The sequence below is a fragment of the Corvus hawaiiensis genome, chromosome 4, assembly GCF_020740725.1.
Source record: "Corvus hawaiiensis isolate bCorHaw1 chromosome 4, bCorHaw1.pri.cur, whole genome shotgun sequence".
In the NCBI taxonomy this organism is placed as follows: Eukaryota; Metazoa; Chordata; class Aves; order Passeriformes; family Corvidae; genus Corvus; species Corvus hawaiiensis.
This window is the reverse complement of record NC_063216.1, coordinates 17,153,401-17,169,297: the sequence shown is the minus strand read 5'-3', so window position 1 is coordinate 17,169,297 and position 15,897 is coordinate 17,153,401. Positions and strand designations below refer to the sequence as shown.

At 40.8% G+C, this 15,897-nt stretch overlaps 1 protein-coding gene across 5 annotated transcripts in view; it reads left to right on the top strand.

The window, feature by feature from the left end:
• MPPED1 (metallophosphoesterase domain containing 1) overlaps nucleotides 1-14,417 on the top strand; it is a 61,523-nt gene extending 47,106 nt beyond the window's left edge. For all 5 annotated transcript variants that reach the window (XM_048301812.1, XM_048301811.1, XM_048301813.1 and 2 more), the window contains exons 5-7: nucleotides 3,392-3,507; nucleotides 8,070-8,183; nucleotides 11,723-14,417. In XM_048301812.1, the coding sequence (XP_048157769.1) occupies nucleotides 3,392-3,507; nucleotides 8,070-8,183; nucleotides 11,723-11,841 (349 nt within the window). In that variant the 3' untranslated portion in view covers nucleotides 11,842-14,417. The remainder of the gene's footprint in view (nucleotides 1-3,391; nucleotides 3,508-8,069; nucleotides 8,184-11,722) is intronic.
• The last annotated feature ends 1,480 nt before the right edge of the window (nucleotides 14,418-15,897 follow it).

Sequence of the window (15,897 nt, the reverse complement as noted above, 5' to 3'; positions counted from 1 at the left end):
TTCTCTGGAGTCTTACATGTAGACAATCATTATTCTTATCAAAATAGTAAAATGGTTGAATTTCAGTAGAGTGTTGGAGACACTCAAACTGTTCATTTGAAAAAGGTAAGTCCTAAATCAAAGTACATTTCTACAGATGAGTGCTTCACTTCAAAGGTGAAGTACATTAATGAGGTATGTCTTTAGTTGCCAAATAAATTTTTCTTGGGTTGGTTTCTTTTTTTTTTTTGAGAATAGTGGATTTTTCTCTTGTAGAACATATATGACAATATTTTCATTGTCAAATGTAAAATATTACTGAAAAATACATTGTAAAAATAATTACACTCTTCCTGAGTATGCACTAACAGGGAATACAGAAATTCAGTGCTTGATATAAACAATTTAACTTTGTTTTCAGGTTCTATCATAAATGCAAATTTTAGACAAAGTTGTCTTTGCATGATACCCAGGTCATGGACTCATTAGTGGGTATTAGAGAAGAAGGCTTTTTCCCTACTCAGAAACTTTGATGGCTGTTTTGTTATAAATTTTCAGAAGAAGGGACTTGGGGATTTATAAAATCCCTATGTGCTTATAAAGATGGTTTTTGCTTTGGGGGTGGGGGCATTGAAGTGTGTGATTTGTCTTTCTTCTCTCCAATGTAAAGCATGCCAACATCCTCCGCTGAATCCTTTCTTGGACCTGGTTTTTTTGGTTTTTTTTTTTTTTTTTGCCAGAAATATTCCAGACATTTCCTTCCATCTCGGGATTGTCACAAAAGACAGCATAATGGCAAATCACACAAGTTGTAACATCTCCCCTTCACAAAAGAACAGCTCCAGCATGCATAACTTACCAGCCCCGCTGCAGTCACCACAAAGGGAGCGAGGGAGGGAGGAGGGAGGGACGGGGGAAAGTGCTTCTTGTCTTAATAAGCAGATCATGCCTATTCATAAGTGGAAATGGGCTTTTTTAGAAAGTGGCCCTGTGTAGTCCAGCCCTGGCAGAGGCAGGCAGAGGCTCTCACAGCTGCATATGCAGTTTGTGGTCATCTGGATTTCAGCAGGATTAAGCTGGCTTTTGGTGAGACCTGTGGCAGTCATGATTATTTATCTTTAAAAATGCTTTACTGTAGTCTTAAAATAATTATTCTGTGAGTTTTTGACCTGTGCTTCTTGGGCAAACACTGGTCTTTCCCCTCAGTTTCTTTTCTGTGTCTGACATACCTGTGGGATGGTTGCCTCCCCTCACTTCCCATTGGGGAACCGGGGTCAATCCTGTCCCAGCCCAACAGCGCCAGACCAAGTGAGGGGTGGAAGCAGGGATGTATATCCACTGAAACTGTCCATGAGTTAAAAAACATGATTTACTGTGCTGGCACTTCTTTTGCTACTTATTTGTCCTTGAAAATATTTTCTGTCAGTGAGATATTGCTGCTGGAAAATGTGCCCTGGGCCTACAGATGATTTGCCAAACAGTTGTGTGTTTTTGTCTTGGTGAAGAAATACACTTGGCATGTTAGGTGTGGAATGCAATCTCAAGGCAGGAAAGGATGAAGAGTTTAGAAAAAGCCAACTACTGTATATTTTTACGAAGCCTCCCACTTCTGTAATATCCAAGCACCTCACAAACTTCAGGTTTTTTGTTTTCAAGGCATTCCTCTGTGGTAAAAATACTTTCCTTCTCTCAGTGCTGAGCTGAATGTAAGGAGGGGCTGATCCAGCTCCACAGAGCTTGTATGATTGCTGTGTGGCAATGTCACATGGTAACACTGCTGGTACCTTGCTGAACAATAAGCCAGTTAGGAGACTCCTATAATTGTTTAGGAAAAGACCTTTGAGATGATCAAGTCCAGCCATAAACCTAACACCACTAAACCATGTCCCCAAGTGCCACATCTACACATCTTTTAAATGCTTCCAGGCATGGTGTCATAGCCACTGGCCTGGCTGGCCTGGCCAGCCTGTGCCAGGGCTTGACCTATCAGTGAAGAATTTTTCCCAATATCCAATCTAAACCTCCCCTGGTGCAACTTTAGGCCATTTCCTCTTGTTCTATTGATTGTTACCTGGGAGAAGAGACCCGATTCCCACCTTGCTAAAGCCTCCTTTCAGGAAATTTTAGAGAGATAATGTCTCCCCTGCGCCTCCCTCTAGACCCTGGCAGCAGGAAGTTGAGAAAAGGCTGCTTGGAATGTTGAACAGGTAACCAGAAAAGTGTGACTTTGTGGCCTGATATAGGGATGTGTCTATCTTAGCCAGCTGCCTTGGCCTGAGCAGTGTTACTCAGAACATGATTTGTGCTTCACAGCTAGTGCTGTTAGCATCTCTTCTTCACACACCTTCTTCACCTCCCTCATCACAGCTTCTGTTCAAAGCAGATGTTCAAAGTTTCATCTTTTTTTTTTTTCTTCTGGGACACCTGTTTCTCAAGGCCCTGGTTATCCAGGGCATGTGATGAAGAGGCAGGGGATGAGAAAGAAAGCCTTTCAGTCATCAGTAGTTGAGCCTCTTTTTGTCTGTGGAAGAAAAGCCTTCTGTTCATTGTTCTTCAAATATGGTATGGCCAGAAGATGTCAGTCAAAAAATTATTAAAACTTCCAGCCTAAAACTAACCCCTCAATTTTATGACCTAGAATTGGAGCCTAGACAGCAAGACATAATTTAACACTGTGACATAATTGCTGTGAAATACAGCTTTTTAATCAATGGGATAGGAAGATAAATTGTGTTCTGACTGGCAGTGTTACCGTCCTGCTGCTCCATGATGCACTGCTCCATAAGTACGTTTTAAAAAATGTAAATGCCTGTCTGATAAGAAATCCTGAATATGGAAAGTCTTACTTAAAAGCAAGTCAACACACCAGAGGACAGAAGAAATTTGTTTGTAAGAGAAGCAGCAGCATTCTTGTTCTGATGGGATGTATCCAATTAGGGAAACAAAGCAGCAGAGATGATGTCTCTGACTTTGGAGCAGGATCTGTCATGGTGCCAGGGTCTGTCCTTGTCCAGCTGGTCACAGGCTAAGGGCCAAATGTGCTGGGAGCCAATGTGAAACATAAATCATGTGTAGGTGTCTGAGACAGCTGTTCTTCTAAATGTTGTGAGAGTCAGTGTGATAATCCACACATGGAGGTCTTGGTATCCAGGGCTTGTAAGTAGTTGGAGGAATACTGTGAATATTTTACTGTATGCTGTCTACTGGAAGTGGGGAGGACTGCATGGATTTGCCATTCAAGTTAAACAACACTGCTTGTATGGAAAGAGGGGATTACTGTGCACACAAAGAAGAAAATGAATGCTATTTGTGTCTTCAAATTCCATGGTAGTAAAGAGTCAACCTCAGTATTTTAATTAGATAACCAGTACATGGAAGTACCGCTGAAGACATTCTCCTCCTCTCTTGGCAGGCAACCTTGGTTTTATGGCTGGGGCTTTAATCTTCCACGAGGCCAAGCACTATTAGAGAAATGGAACCTTATTCCAGATGGAATAGATATTCTTATAACACATGGACCACCTCTCGGTAAGAAATTATAGTGCTCTTAGCTGTGTGTTTCAGATGATTATATGGTAACTGATGGCTCTCCTTAGAAAAACAGTGCAATCCTGACTTAGAAAAGTCAAAAGCAACATGCATACTGATTTCAGCAGCTCCAGGACTTCAGCTCATGATTACCTGTGTCACCTCTGCTCAATGGCTTAAATTAAATAATGGCTTAAAAAGTAAAACCTTAACATAAAAAGCCATAATGAGCTTTATAAATAAGCAGGGTCTAGTTTTCCTATGCATATGTCTAATCTGCCACTGGTGAAATTACTAGATTGAAAGAGTGGAGCCTGTTTGAAGAGAAATGCAGGATTAGGGTCTTATTTTTTATCACTTTCTCCCTGACTTGCAGTAGCATTCTCCCACCAACAAGTACCCAGAATCTCTATTTTTCCTCATCATACTGACTTGGTGCATCTTCTGCCTCACAAATCCAGATGCTCCCCATTGTTCGCCTGTTCTTTGGACAGGATTGTTGAACTGCTTATCTGTAATACAATTTGGCAACATGAACACATCAAAAAGAAATAGTTTTGCATGTGCATTTCCCAAATATTAATACAGGTGATATAAAAGCTATCTATCTACAATAAGAGATTTCTTGTATTTCTAGAAAATTTTGACATTACCTTTGCTACAGAAATAATACAATCACACAAATTTGTCCAGATTCAGTGAAAGCTCAAGGCTTTTAAGGTTTTTTTCGATCTATTTAACATATAGCAGGCTATATTTAATGGGAATGTGTGTTTGACTATCGCTAATTTAGTAAATGGACATGAACAAGAAGCATGTGCTCAAGTGTTCTGCTGAGTCTTACTGTGCTTTGTGTGAGATGAAGGCAGTTGGTTTCTTTAAACCTTTAGATTTCCCAATTTTCTGAAGCTAAAACCCTCGTCTTCCACCCTTTCTTCTCTTTCAGAGCTCGGAGGAGAAAGTATCTAAAGGGTTTGTGTTTTGTTTTCTTTAGAAAGACATGTTTGCATTCCACTGCTCACTAATCCTGGGGGAAAGTAGTTCTTTGTAAGCAGGGTTTCTCACAGTTAGGGGGTTGTGTTTTGATTCTTCACCTAAGTGGAGTCTCATGCCATGCCATGGACTGATTTTACTATGAGCATGTATTGTAAAAGTGGATGTCAGAAATTAAGTGTTTCAGCCCTTAAGAGATATCAGCTCCAAGCCATTAGTATGGGGGTAATCCCTGTCAGAATCCAAGGCATGATGCTGTGTCTTTCATGCAGTTTTATTTATAAGTCATATTTAAAACTTTTTCAGAAGCTTTTTCCAGACTTAGAAAGCCTTTTAAAGCCAGCTAACCAACTGTAAAACAATCCAGCCTTCAGCTGAGTGAACATTCACTTGAAATCCCTTGTTGGAAAGTGGAGAGTTTCAACCACCTTGCTACTTTAGCCGCCAGGTCTCTCCAGTAGCCTCTGGGATCAACAGAGGGAGGAGGACCCCTAAAGAGCACTGCAGAGCTGGCACTCAACAGACAGACTTTAGTAATAAATTTAATAGAAAATTTAGTAATTGAAAAGTAAATTAGTAATTGCAGTAATTCTGAGGAAGGGCCACCCATCTCCAGTGATTGTAATGGAGTAATGTGAATTCCTCCCATCTGCTTGGCTCAGTATGTGCTCTCTCTTTTTTTTTTTTTTTTAATTCTTTATCTTCAACCATCCCCCAAGAATTTTCTTTTTTTTTAGAAGTTCCTGTTCCTTTGTCTCTCTCTTACTGATGCATTAATAGGTGGCTCAGGCACAGAACCCTCTGCCTGAGGGCAGGAGCTGTTGGTCTCCCTGACACCCATGGCAACTAATATATGACACTTCAAAGAAATTAACACTTTGCCTAACTTACAGAACCACCTTATTGTGCAGCTCTGTCCACAGACCTTTTGGGAGACAGGATCCTCCCAGCCAATTATTTTAACCACAAAGCTGATTCCTGTTGTTCTGATCTACTGATCTACAACTCACTAGAGTTGTTCCTAATGATCATAAATAGCAATCAGTCCTCTTGCAAATTCTGGGTGTTTTATCCAGCATGGCTGCCTAAATTCTGCCCATCATCCATTTTCTGTGCTGGTTTCTCATTCTCTGACTTCAGAAAAGTGTGCATCCTCCTAAGCTAATTAATACTACATTATTGCATAGATTTTAGGTCTGATTTAGATGCAGAAGTACCATTAAGAGTTAATGAACTTTGTTTCTCATTTAGCCATGTAACAAAAATCCAAGTAATTTTTCTCTTCTGTTTTAGAGTAGTGCTTTGGGATGAAACCAGAGCAGGGATACTTGGGAGGTTCACACAGGATGAGAAAGCAAAGGTTAAAACAGCTATTTTTGACCATTTTATTAGTAACCTCCTTATTATTATTCATAAAGAAATGCCATATATTTCATAGCTTATGAAATATAGTATTTGTGATTATGGGATCAGTGTTAATGCTCATTTCCATATCAGCATATTTTTGTTTCTTAAAGATCTGCATTTATGATTCTTTTATTTCTCTTCCAAAAGTTCACTTTCTTTTCTTTGTTTTTAATTTAATTTCACCTTTAAGTCTTCATTTGCAGCTGTCTGCTTGATAGTCTGTGACAGAGATTTATACTTTCCTGACAGCTGCAGAAACCTGTTTCAAGTAACCAAACATTAAAAAACCCCTAAGATGAACTCTAATTGTTAGCTAGGTGTAATCAATTATTCTTAGTTTGTGTAGTCAGGTGTACATAATAAGCTGCAAACATATGGGAAGGCTTCAGAAGGGTGATAATGCATGTAAACAAAAACATGTTCAACATAAATAATGCTTAATTTAATGGAGAAGTTAATTTTATGGATTTTTGTTTGTGAAGTTTTTGAAGTGGAAATACTTTTGGCTTTATATTTGCCACAGACATTTTGACAATTAACTGTTTCAAATCATTGGAGTAGTAAAACCCATGGTTATAATATGTTTACTAAAAAAAAAAGCATGACTGGATTCCAGAGGAATTGCTGGCCTCACTTTGACATTATAAATACTGTTTTCTCCAGTGAATTTTCACCTCCTTTTGATGGCACAAGTGAGTTCAGCAGAAGGGAGCATTGCTCAATCTGGCTGTAGTTCAGCAGGGCTTTCTTTTTCTACATCCCCTGACAGGTGCCAAGCAGCACCTTCAAGTCTTTGGCCATGATCAGAGCTTCCTCTTTTTGGCACTTAGGATGCCCCATTCCCAACTCTTTTCTGAAAATTGAGCTTAGCTCTCCGAGTAGCTATGAAACAAGTGCAAACTTTTTGCCATTTTGATAAAACCTCACAGTTTACCGAGCCCAGTTTTCAAGCACTGGCAGCTACAGAGGTATTTCTCAATGTGTGAACCTACCCTGAAGCTCTAGTGAATCTGAGAGCTTTTCCAAGAGCTTGAATTGAAAAGACCACAATTCTGGTCTTTTAAGCCAGTTGGTTGGCTGCTTAGCCATGCTTGAGTGGACATCAAAAGTAAATGTATCGAAACCAGGTCCAGGCTCTGTACCTCTGGCTAAAGGCACAATATATTCACACTACTGCAGCAAATCCAAGAGATGCAAAGCTATGACAGGCACGCAGGGAAAATATCAGAACAACAAAATAAAAGCAGGAAGATTTTGTCTTTTAGGTTTCCAAATTTGAGCCTGATGAAAATGACTGAACAATAGGAAGAAAACAGATTGGTTGTTGCAAACACTCCAATACAACAACATCCTCCTTATACTACTACTTGGAAGGAAACATGAGACTTCAGTTGGCAGTAAACATCCCCCTGCAGTATTTTTAGACAAAGAGGCAAGTTGATGTAACATTTCTGTCTATTTTTGTAAGAAATAGATTTTTGCACAATTTTTGTGCAAATAAATGCAGCACTTAAATACATCTTCTGCAAAAGGCCTGAGTTTCTCTTCCTCTCTGAGATCCATCAGTTCAGGCAAGTGGGACTTGCTGTGCCATAAAGTGGTTTAACTTGAGGATGTTATTTTTGGGGCATGCAGTAAATTCCTCACCTGAGCTCCACTACTGTAGGATTCAATGTGTTAACAATATAGTTGTGTTATTGGCAGCACAGATTCTGTTACATCAGTTCAAGTGTTCAATCTAAAAAAGTAGGTCCCAGGACTGGTTTTAAATAGCTAAATGTTCATTTAAATTCTTTAGAGGCTCGCTGTGGACTTACTGCTCTTTGCACCTCATTCTCTTCAGGAAGAAAAATGGGTAAAGCATTGAGTTATCCCATGAACAACAGTGTGAAAAATGCTTTGATTGCAGTGATTATTCTTTGAAAAACAACTGGAAAGAGTTATCATAGTCCTTTTTATCCAGATGAGCTTTTATGGTTTTCCTCCAGTATTTTTCTTTCCTTCCTCTTCTGCTTACCAAGGCAGACACAGTTTTTGCCACTTCGGTTCTTCTGTGGCTGTTTGTGAAAAGGCATGAGACATGAAATCTCAAAAGTGCTGTGTAACAGCACAACTTCGTGGATTACCTGTCTTCTCTTAAAGCTTTCCTTTCTTTTCCAAAGGTTTTCTAGACTGGGTTCCTAAGAAAATGCAACGGGTAGGATGTGTTGAGCTGCTGAACACAGTCCAGAGACGAATACAGCCAAGGCTTCATGTTTTTGGACATATCCATGAAGGTCAGAACACATTTCTTTTTATATATATGTATTTAGAAACCACAAAGAGAGACGGCTTAACCAGTGTTTTCAAACTTGAATGTCTGAACTGAAGCACTTCTAGAATTCAGATACATATTTAGCTGCATATTCAGAGGTGAAATCGGCTTATAGCCACATTTCAGTATTTGCACTTGAGTTTCTCTTTCACTTTCTACTTCTGTAAAACAGGTCAATGCTTCCTTCACAGGGAAGTGAAGTTTTACTGTGAGTTTTAAAGTTAGAACCCAAGTCCACTAGGTACAGAGAGTGACTAAATATTAGGATGGAGGGGTTGTATTTTCCTCAGCAATCTGTGCTTTACAATAATTCATGTCAGATCTCTGTGTCTCGGCTTCTGTGCTTGTAAAAGGGGTAGGAATGCTTTGAGGGATGCTTCTAAGGCTTGATCTTCAAGATTGTACAATAAAGGTTGTCTCTCCCCATCAGTGTGTATATGAAGTTGAAATCATGAGGGATGCCACCACTGACTTGTGTAGAAGTTCCAAAATATTTATGGATGCATTTAGTTGCTTTGGCAGGGGAAACATTTTATGCCTAGACAAAACAAGTGTTTCTCTTGACTATTTGGTATTTATCGGGGAAAAAAACTGAGTTCCCTTCACACAAGCCAGTAAATGGTGACAGATATGCTCTGCTGAAGTCAGCGACAGCAGGAGTTCATCTCCAGGCAAAGGGAGAGGTAGATGCTGTCTGTCCTGCTCACAAAGCAAGGCAGCAAGACTTCAAGCAGTGCCCCCACCCCAAGCAGAATGCAGTGGGCTGTGCAGGAGCGAACCATTGGCACGTGAGTGTGTATTATCAGCTGCTCAGTGCTTGGCAGTGTTAACTCACTGGCAGGAAAAGGTACTCCACAACTGCTAGTTTTCTGCTGCTGGGACTGCTCCAGCCTTTGCTGGAGGATCTCTGTGGGTCTCATCAGTGTAGAAATGGCAAAACCGGAGAAGCTGGCCTTCAGATACTTCTGGTTTTGTGAAGAACCCTTCCCAAGAAGTCCCTCTCTTACTTGCTGCTGGGGGCTTTCACCATGGCACATTAGAAGTGACACTGCTGAGAGGGGTGCTGGTGTAAAATTAATGGATAAGATGTTAAGATCATTATTTTATAGCTCAAGGATTAGGTCCATTTTCCTTATGTGTCTCATCTGCAGTGACCTGTTAATGCCTGGTTAATGTCCAAAGTGCTGTTAAATCACAGAGTAAGCAAATAATGCTGCTAGAGCAGTCTTTGATATTCCAACAGAGAGAGGTGGTGAATGCAGTTCAAGCTCATTGTCATTTCAGAAATTGTAAGCCAAGAGGGTTGTAGGGGATATAAGCAAACAGCAAGCCATGAAGCTTCAGGCAGGTAAACAAAATCACATCTGCTAAAACCAAGCCCAACTTTGTCTCTCGAGGGAAGAGAATGGCACCTCCATAGAATGGTAAATCCTGTGAATTAATGAAGTTGGCACAGTAGGTATCAAAACACAGAAACAAGGTACTCTTCTTGTTAACTATCATAATTTAGAGAAAACAAATGGGGAACTGCAGAGCCTGTTTTTCAGTGGGATGCTAAATCTCTGCAGAGGAGAATTCCCATTGCAGGCAGCCTGTGCAAACGAAGCTGCACTTTGTAGAGAGAATGCATGATTTGAACAGATGAGTTCTTCCTCTGAGCGAGCATAGCTACATCTGCAGCAGTCATTTATTGAACATCTGGGGGGAAGAGATGCTTATAAGAGATGTTTCTTCCCTATTCCCTCTCTGCACTACCATGTCTGCCAAAAATACCTCTGCACATGGGCTTGCTGCTGAACCACCCATGGAAGGGACAAGCAGCATGGCAGGGGCTCTGGCTAAAATCCTGGTTTTCCCATTACAGCCAGTACTCCACTGAGGTCATGGCCAAGGCAACTCTGCTAGCAGTAGGGCAGAAGTGAAAGCTGCAGCATTAGGAATCTTCCAGCAAAAGGAGTGTGTTAGCAGGCTGATTCTGTTCTCTCCAAACACATAGCTGAGGAGAAAGAAAGTCCCAGCCATGGTGCTGACTGTCCTCCGTGCATTTTGTGTTTTCCTCAGAACAGTTGTTCTGTGGCAAACAGAAAGGGATTTAAAGAAATGCCTGTGACAGGAACCTGACAGAGTTTTTTCCCACCCTGGTCCCTAATTATAGTGTGGTTTTGCCATGGGAGGTGCAGGAGGCTCTGCATTATTCAGGGTGTTTTAAGGAACCAAAAAGAAAAGAATTTGGCTACTGTTTCTTTGTTTGCAAATTATGCAACTTTCAATGCTTCTGAAAGACACAAAATTGCACTCAGAAAAACCATGGGGTCCTAGGTACCTAGGATTTGAATAGCTAGAACTCAGTATGTATATAGCAATGAATACATTTCACTATTAACTTCATCAAAGGTGAGATTGAATCTTAGTACAAATGCTTTCTACCAAGTGATTTCCCCAAAATCATGCATTTCTGATGACGAATGCAGTTCTTCATATTGAACATAATATTTCAGTGAAAGTTCCCAATATTAAGATTTTAGCTTTCATGTAACCAAGCTTATATTTTTTCCTAGTGATTCATTAAAAGATTTTTGACAATGGAGAATGCGTCTGCTTTTTCGTAACATCAGGGCTGTCAAGGGGCTTCTTCTTCACTTTCTGAAACAGCATTTCACTGTATTTCTACAGGCATTAGAGCTGAAAGCTTGGTTTTCTGCAGATTTAGCTCTGGAATTGTTTGCCTTGGGTGTCTAGCTGGACATGAGATGTAGCTGAAGCTTTTCACCACTGGTGAGACACATGAACGTGTGTGTTCTCCTGTAGAAATGGTACAGTGTTTTAGGGTGTGAATTCACCTTGTCTGTTAGTGCATTAATAAAGCCATTTTTTCTCAGCCTGGACAGGCATTTTAGTGACTTTCCATCAAGTTTGATCAACAAGCTCAAAGGCATAGCAAGAAGAGGTTCCTACTAGGCAAATCCTGCCCGGATGCACTTGCACACGTACTTGCCCTAGTGAAGCAATGCTTTTTCTTCACTGGTTGCTTAAAGAATGTTCAACACAGGGCAGGAAAAAAAGGTGGGAAGATTAGAATTGCCCAAAGTTTGCTGCACTGATGACTGCAGGCCTAAATGATCAGAAGCATGTTTCTTAAAATTCTGCAGTTGCTTAAGCTCTATCTTCTCATCCTTTCCAAAACTAAAAAGGTTTTAAGAAAAAATCTTTGCAGAGAAAAGTATCTGTCTTTCTAAGGAGGTTTGGTGAGCTGGCTGCCAGAGATAATAGCCATTAGCTCCTGACGGCCCATTTTGCATTTCTTACACAATTTTAAAAGTTCTGATGTAGGAAAAATATGGTATTGATTCAGGGAACATTTATGTTTTGCACAAAGAGAATTTTTAAATTCCTTCTGAGTAATAAAAAATGTGGCACTTACCATTGTGTAATAAAAGTAATTAAAAATAAAGAAGATAATAATGAATAATGAGAGTAACCAGAATTTTTCTTCCTTTGTAGGTTATGGTGTCATGGCTGATGGAACCACCACCTATGTGAATGCATCTGTGTGCACTGTGAATTACCAGCCACTTAATCCGCCTATAGTTATTGACTTACCTACTCCAAGGAACACATGATTATAATGAGGATTTAAAGTTGTATCCAACACATTAGCAACTTTATATTGCTGGCTGAGAATCCCAATAGGGAACCATTCAACAAAAAAAAGCAAAATCCTTCTTTTTTTCCCTGCTAGCTCTTCACAGATGAACTTAGAATAACAAAAGTGGACAAGCAACAAAGACGCTTTGGTGCCAGAAACAATTAAAGACTAACATTTCACCATTAAAATGTTTGTGAACACAGAAAAGTGAATGCATTCCACATATATATAATACATATATATATATATCTATATATATATATATCTCTCTAGTAGGGGCTTTTGTACATACCGTATATTGGACTTATTAAAAGAACGATGTCTTTCAAAGGAGTGTTTCTTTAAGAAAGTTTGCAGTTTAAACGTAAGTGTTTAGACTAGGATTTGATTTCCTCATTTCAGATGTTTTCCAGTGAGTTCTTGGTAAAATAAAAATGATGGTAAAGATGTTTTCCCTTAATCAACATGGCAAATATAAAAGATGGTGCACAAATGACCAGTCACAGGAGGAAAGCTATTTCTCCAAGTCCTCCAGGTCTAAGTCTTTGCATCTATTCAAAACCAATGCAATAGAGGCCCTAATTCACTGTACTGAAATGAAGTTTTACTACATCTGGCATTACAGATGGCAAGGGAAATGGTGCATATTGCCAGCATGCTGTAAACAGCTCAACATTCAAGAAGGGAGACTGTGTTAAGTGCAGTATAAACTCAGGAATTTGTAACCTGGCCTCACCTGTTAAAGAAAAAAAGGATGACATTTCCCTTAAAAAAGAAGAAAAAATATAACTGTGTTTTTGTATGGTAAAGCGATAAGTGATTGTATTTAAGGAAAAAAAAAAAGAGAAAAAACCCACAAAGAGCCCACCCAATGATTAGTAATGGTTTTTTAAATAAAACCCACTGGGACCATTGGTTTAAAACCTGCTAATGGGACATGCAGCCAATGATGAGATTACTGGTTTGAATTTGGCTCTGGTCAGGAGTGGTCAAATGTCATTGTGATCATTTTGTCCCTGGGAAACATAGATGTCAAGGGGAAGGCATCATCCTGAGGTGTAGTTTGGACACTCACTTTTGGGTGGCTGTGAGTAATGGGTACACACCAAAGTGTGCAGAGCAGAGGTCACCTCAGGGGACCTGGTACTGCTGTTTGCCCACTCATGGACACTGCTGAGAGAGGCCCAGGACAAACCCAGTAGAAACCCATCTGTTGCATTGCTTTTGGCTCCAGGCAAAGCAGGGGATGTGTTGGGAGCTGGTTGGGATGGTCCACAGCCAGGGTACTGCCGTGCAGCTCTCCTGCAGAGTTAGAAGAGGTGTTGAAGCTGCTGGGATTTCAATCCTGTCCTAGGCAGAAGCTTAAGAATTGATTACAAAGCCACCAAAAAAACCAAGGGCTTCAGACATGTCCTGCAAGAAATGGATTTCTGCTTTGAACTAACAAACATATCCTTTTGCCTTGTGGACATCCTGAATTTGGGGCTGACAGCATCTAGACATTAATCTTGTTCACACGCTGGGCAGACCACAGCGCTACCAGCTCAGAGTTGGTTGCAGGTCTGTGCATAGCCCACAACTGCACAAATGCCTTGGAGAATTCTGTGTGTTACATGGATGTAAATGTGAGCTTCACATTGCAGCTACATGTACATTATACACTTAAACAATTTAAAATACCTGTGTTGCAAAACCAGGCCACATGAGCTTTGACTCTGAGCAAGGTGGGCACAAACTCTGCTTTTCACTGGCTTCCCATGTGCAGCAGCTCTTCCAGCTGCTGCTGGGAGCTGATGTTTGAGCCTGGTAACTGACTTGTGCTGTGGACCCACAAGAAGCCACCAGACCCCCAGAAAACATGACAAGTCACAGGTCTGTCATTTCTTGTAATCTGTTGGGTGACTGTGTGTCTAAACAAATGTGCTGCTTTTTTGTCCTGAAAATGAAACCCCAAAACAATTGGTGACACCTGCAAGTGGTTTTTGGGTGAGTGGTTCACAAGTGCACGAGCAGTCTGCCATGAATTCAGATGGGGCCACTTTTGTCAGAGCTACTGGTGTAGAAATCTCAGGATCAGCTCCTAAATCAGTAAGAACTGAAATTCATAGTTGAATATGAACTCCTGTCATCATTGGGAAGATGAACAATAGCTTGGTTAGAATAAAAGTGGCTTAGCTAGTCACAATTCAAGTGGTTTGCAACAAATGTGGCAGGAAATTGGCTGTATGTTAAAGTCTGAAATGTTTACATTCTCTCATGGCACTTAAATGTTAAAGTGGGGGGAAGAGGTCCTTTTATTAGCCTCAGCAAAATTTCTATGTCAACCATAAACTATTCTCTTAAAAATAATTTTTCCTAAGGTATCTTCCAAATACTGTGTATTTTTATGTGGAAAGGATATGAAAGCAACTGTTACTTCAAAATATCATTTAAAGTACTTGAGGTATGAAAGCTTAAAGATTATTTAATCATTTTGGCATAACTTGAGTGTTGTAATTTTTGGTCAAGCATGTTAGACAAATAAAGTCTTAAAAAAAAAAACCAAACACACATCAAAAAATAAGGTCTCTTAATGTCCAGCTCATGTGATCAGCTCTGTGTTGGAATGAATGCCATCTTCTCCAGGGGCAGGAGCCAGGCTGTGGGACATTAAAGTTGTTTTGGAGGGGGGTCAGCTGGCAGAGGGACTGGGGACAGATGGCAGAGGGTGCCCTGCTCAGTCTCCCAGCTTCCAGCCGCCCCATCTCCTGCAGAGGGTTACGAGCTCAATGTTGGGGTTGCAGAGAGAGGGGAAAACAGCAACCACTGCCTGTAATAGGTGGGAGAGAGTGCCAGGTGTGCCTGGGAGGCAGGGGCCTACCCTGGGAGTGCTGCAGCACAGCTCTGGAGAGGTCAGGAACTGGGATGCCATCCTTTGGGAGTGGACAGCGTTTGAGGGAAGGACAGTTTGCGAGTTGGGTGTAAGGACACATCTTCACAGAGAGGGAGGCTAAGGCCAGGTGAATATTTTTATTTTAACTTTGTGGGCACAGAAAGACCTGAGTTTCTGATGTACTTCAGATAAGGAAGGCCGTGAAAAGGAAGATTTCCACAAATGCGGCTGTGCCACTCTCAGCTCTATTTAAATTTGGGATGCCCTCTCAAGTAGTTTCCTGCCCCACCTCCTCATTGCTGACCTTCACTGATATTTATCCAGGTAGCAGCTCTCCTGAAGGAAGGTGTGCTGATGTGTATCACTAAAATGTGCATTCCCATCACCAGGCAGAATTGTTGGCTGAGATTAATTCTGGTTCATTTCAGCAATGAATAGGGAAGATATCACTGCACGTCAATGAAAAGAAAAAAGACATGACAAGATTATTTTTACCTCCCTCAGTCACATACGGGTGAGGATGTGAAATGTTCTTTGACTAGAAGGAAGGAGCAGGCTGGAACTCAGCACCCACCCAAGCAGCTGCTTTTGGTGCCCCAGGAAGGATCAAAACCCCTGTCTCAGGGTCATGCTTGTGGACACAGCAGGTGGGAAGGTGCTCTGGTTCTGCTGCAGGAGGGAGCCAGAGGAGATAAGAAGTGGTTTGTCTTTTCCAGTCACTGAAAGCTGCCAACAGTCAATGCAAATACTTCAGAGGAAGGAGGAACGAGACATTCCTTAGAAGGCAATTTTTGGAATAATCTGCCCTTGGGGATCTTTGTCCCCCTCCCATTTATTGCTGTTTGTGTGAGAATTTCTCTCTTAAAACCCATATTATTGCTTTCTGCTCAAGTAACTCACACAGAGCAAATATAACTGCAAATGGTCTTTCCTTTCAGGTACATTCCTGTCCCTTTCTTGCAAGTCTCTCTGCATCTGCAATTTTAGTGGTATTTTGGAACAGTGAGCACCCTGGATGGTTATGCACAGTGCATTAGAACAACAGTATTTCACTTATCCTTGTACGTGTGCTGCTGCTTGGGTTTATTGACTGTCCCTTTGTTCTCTTTTTATGTGAAAAGTGAAAATAGGAGTACTTATATGCACCTCTTTTGTGCC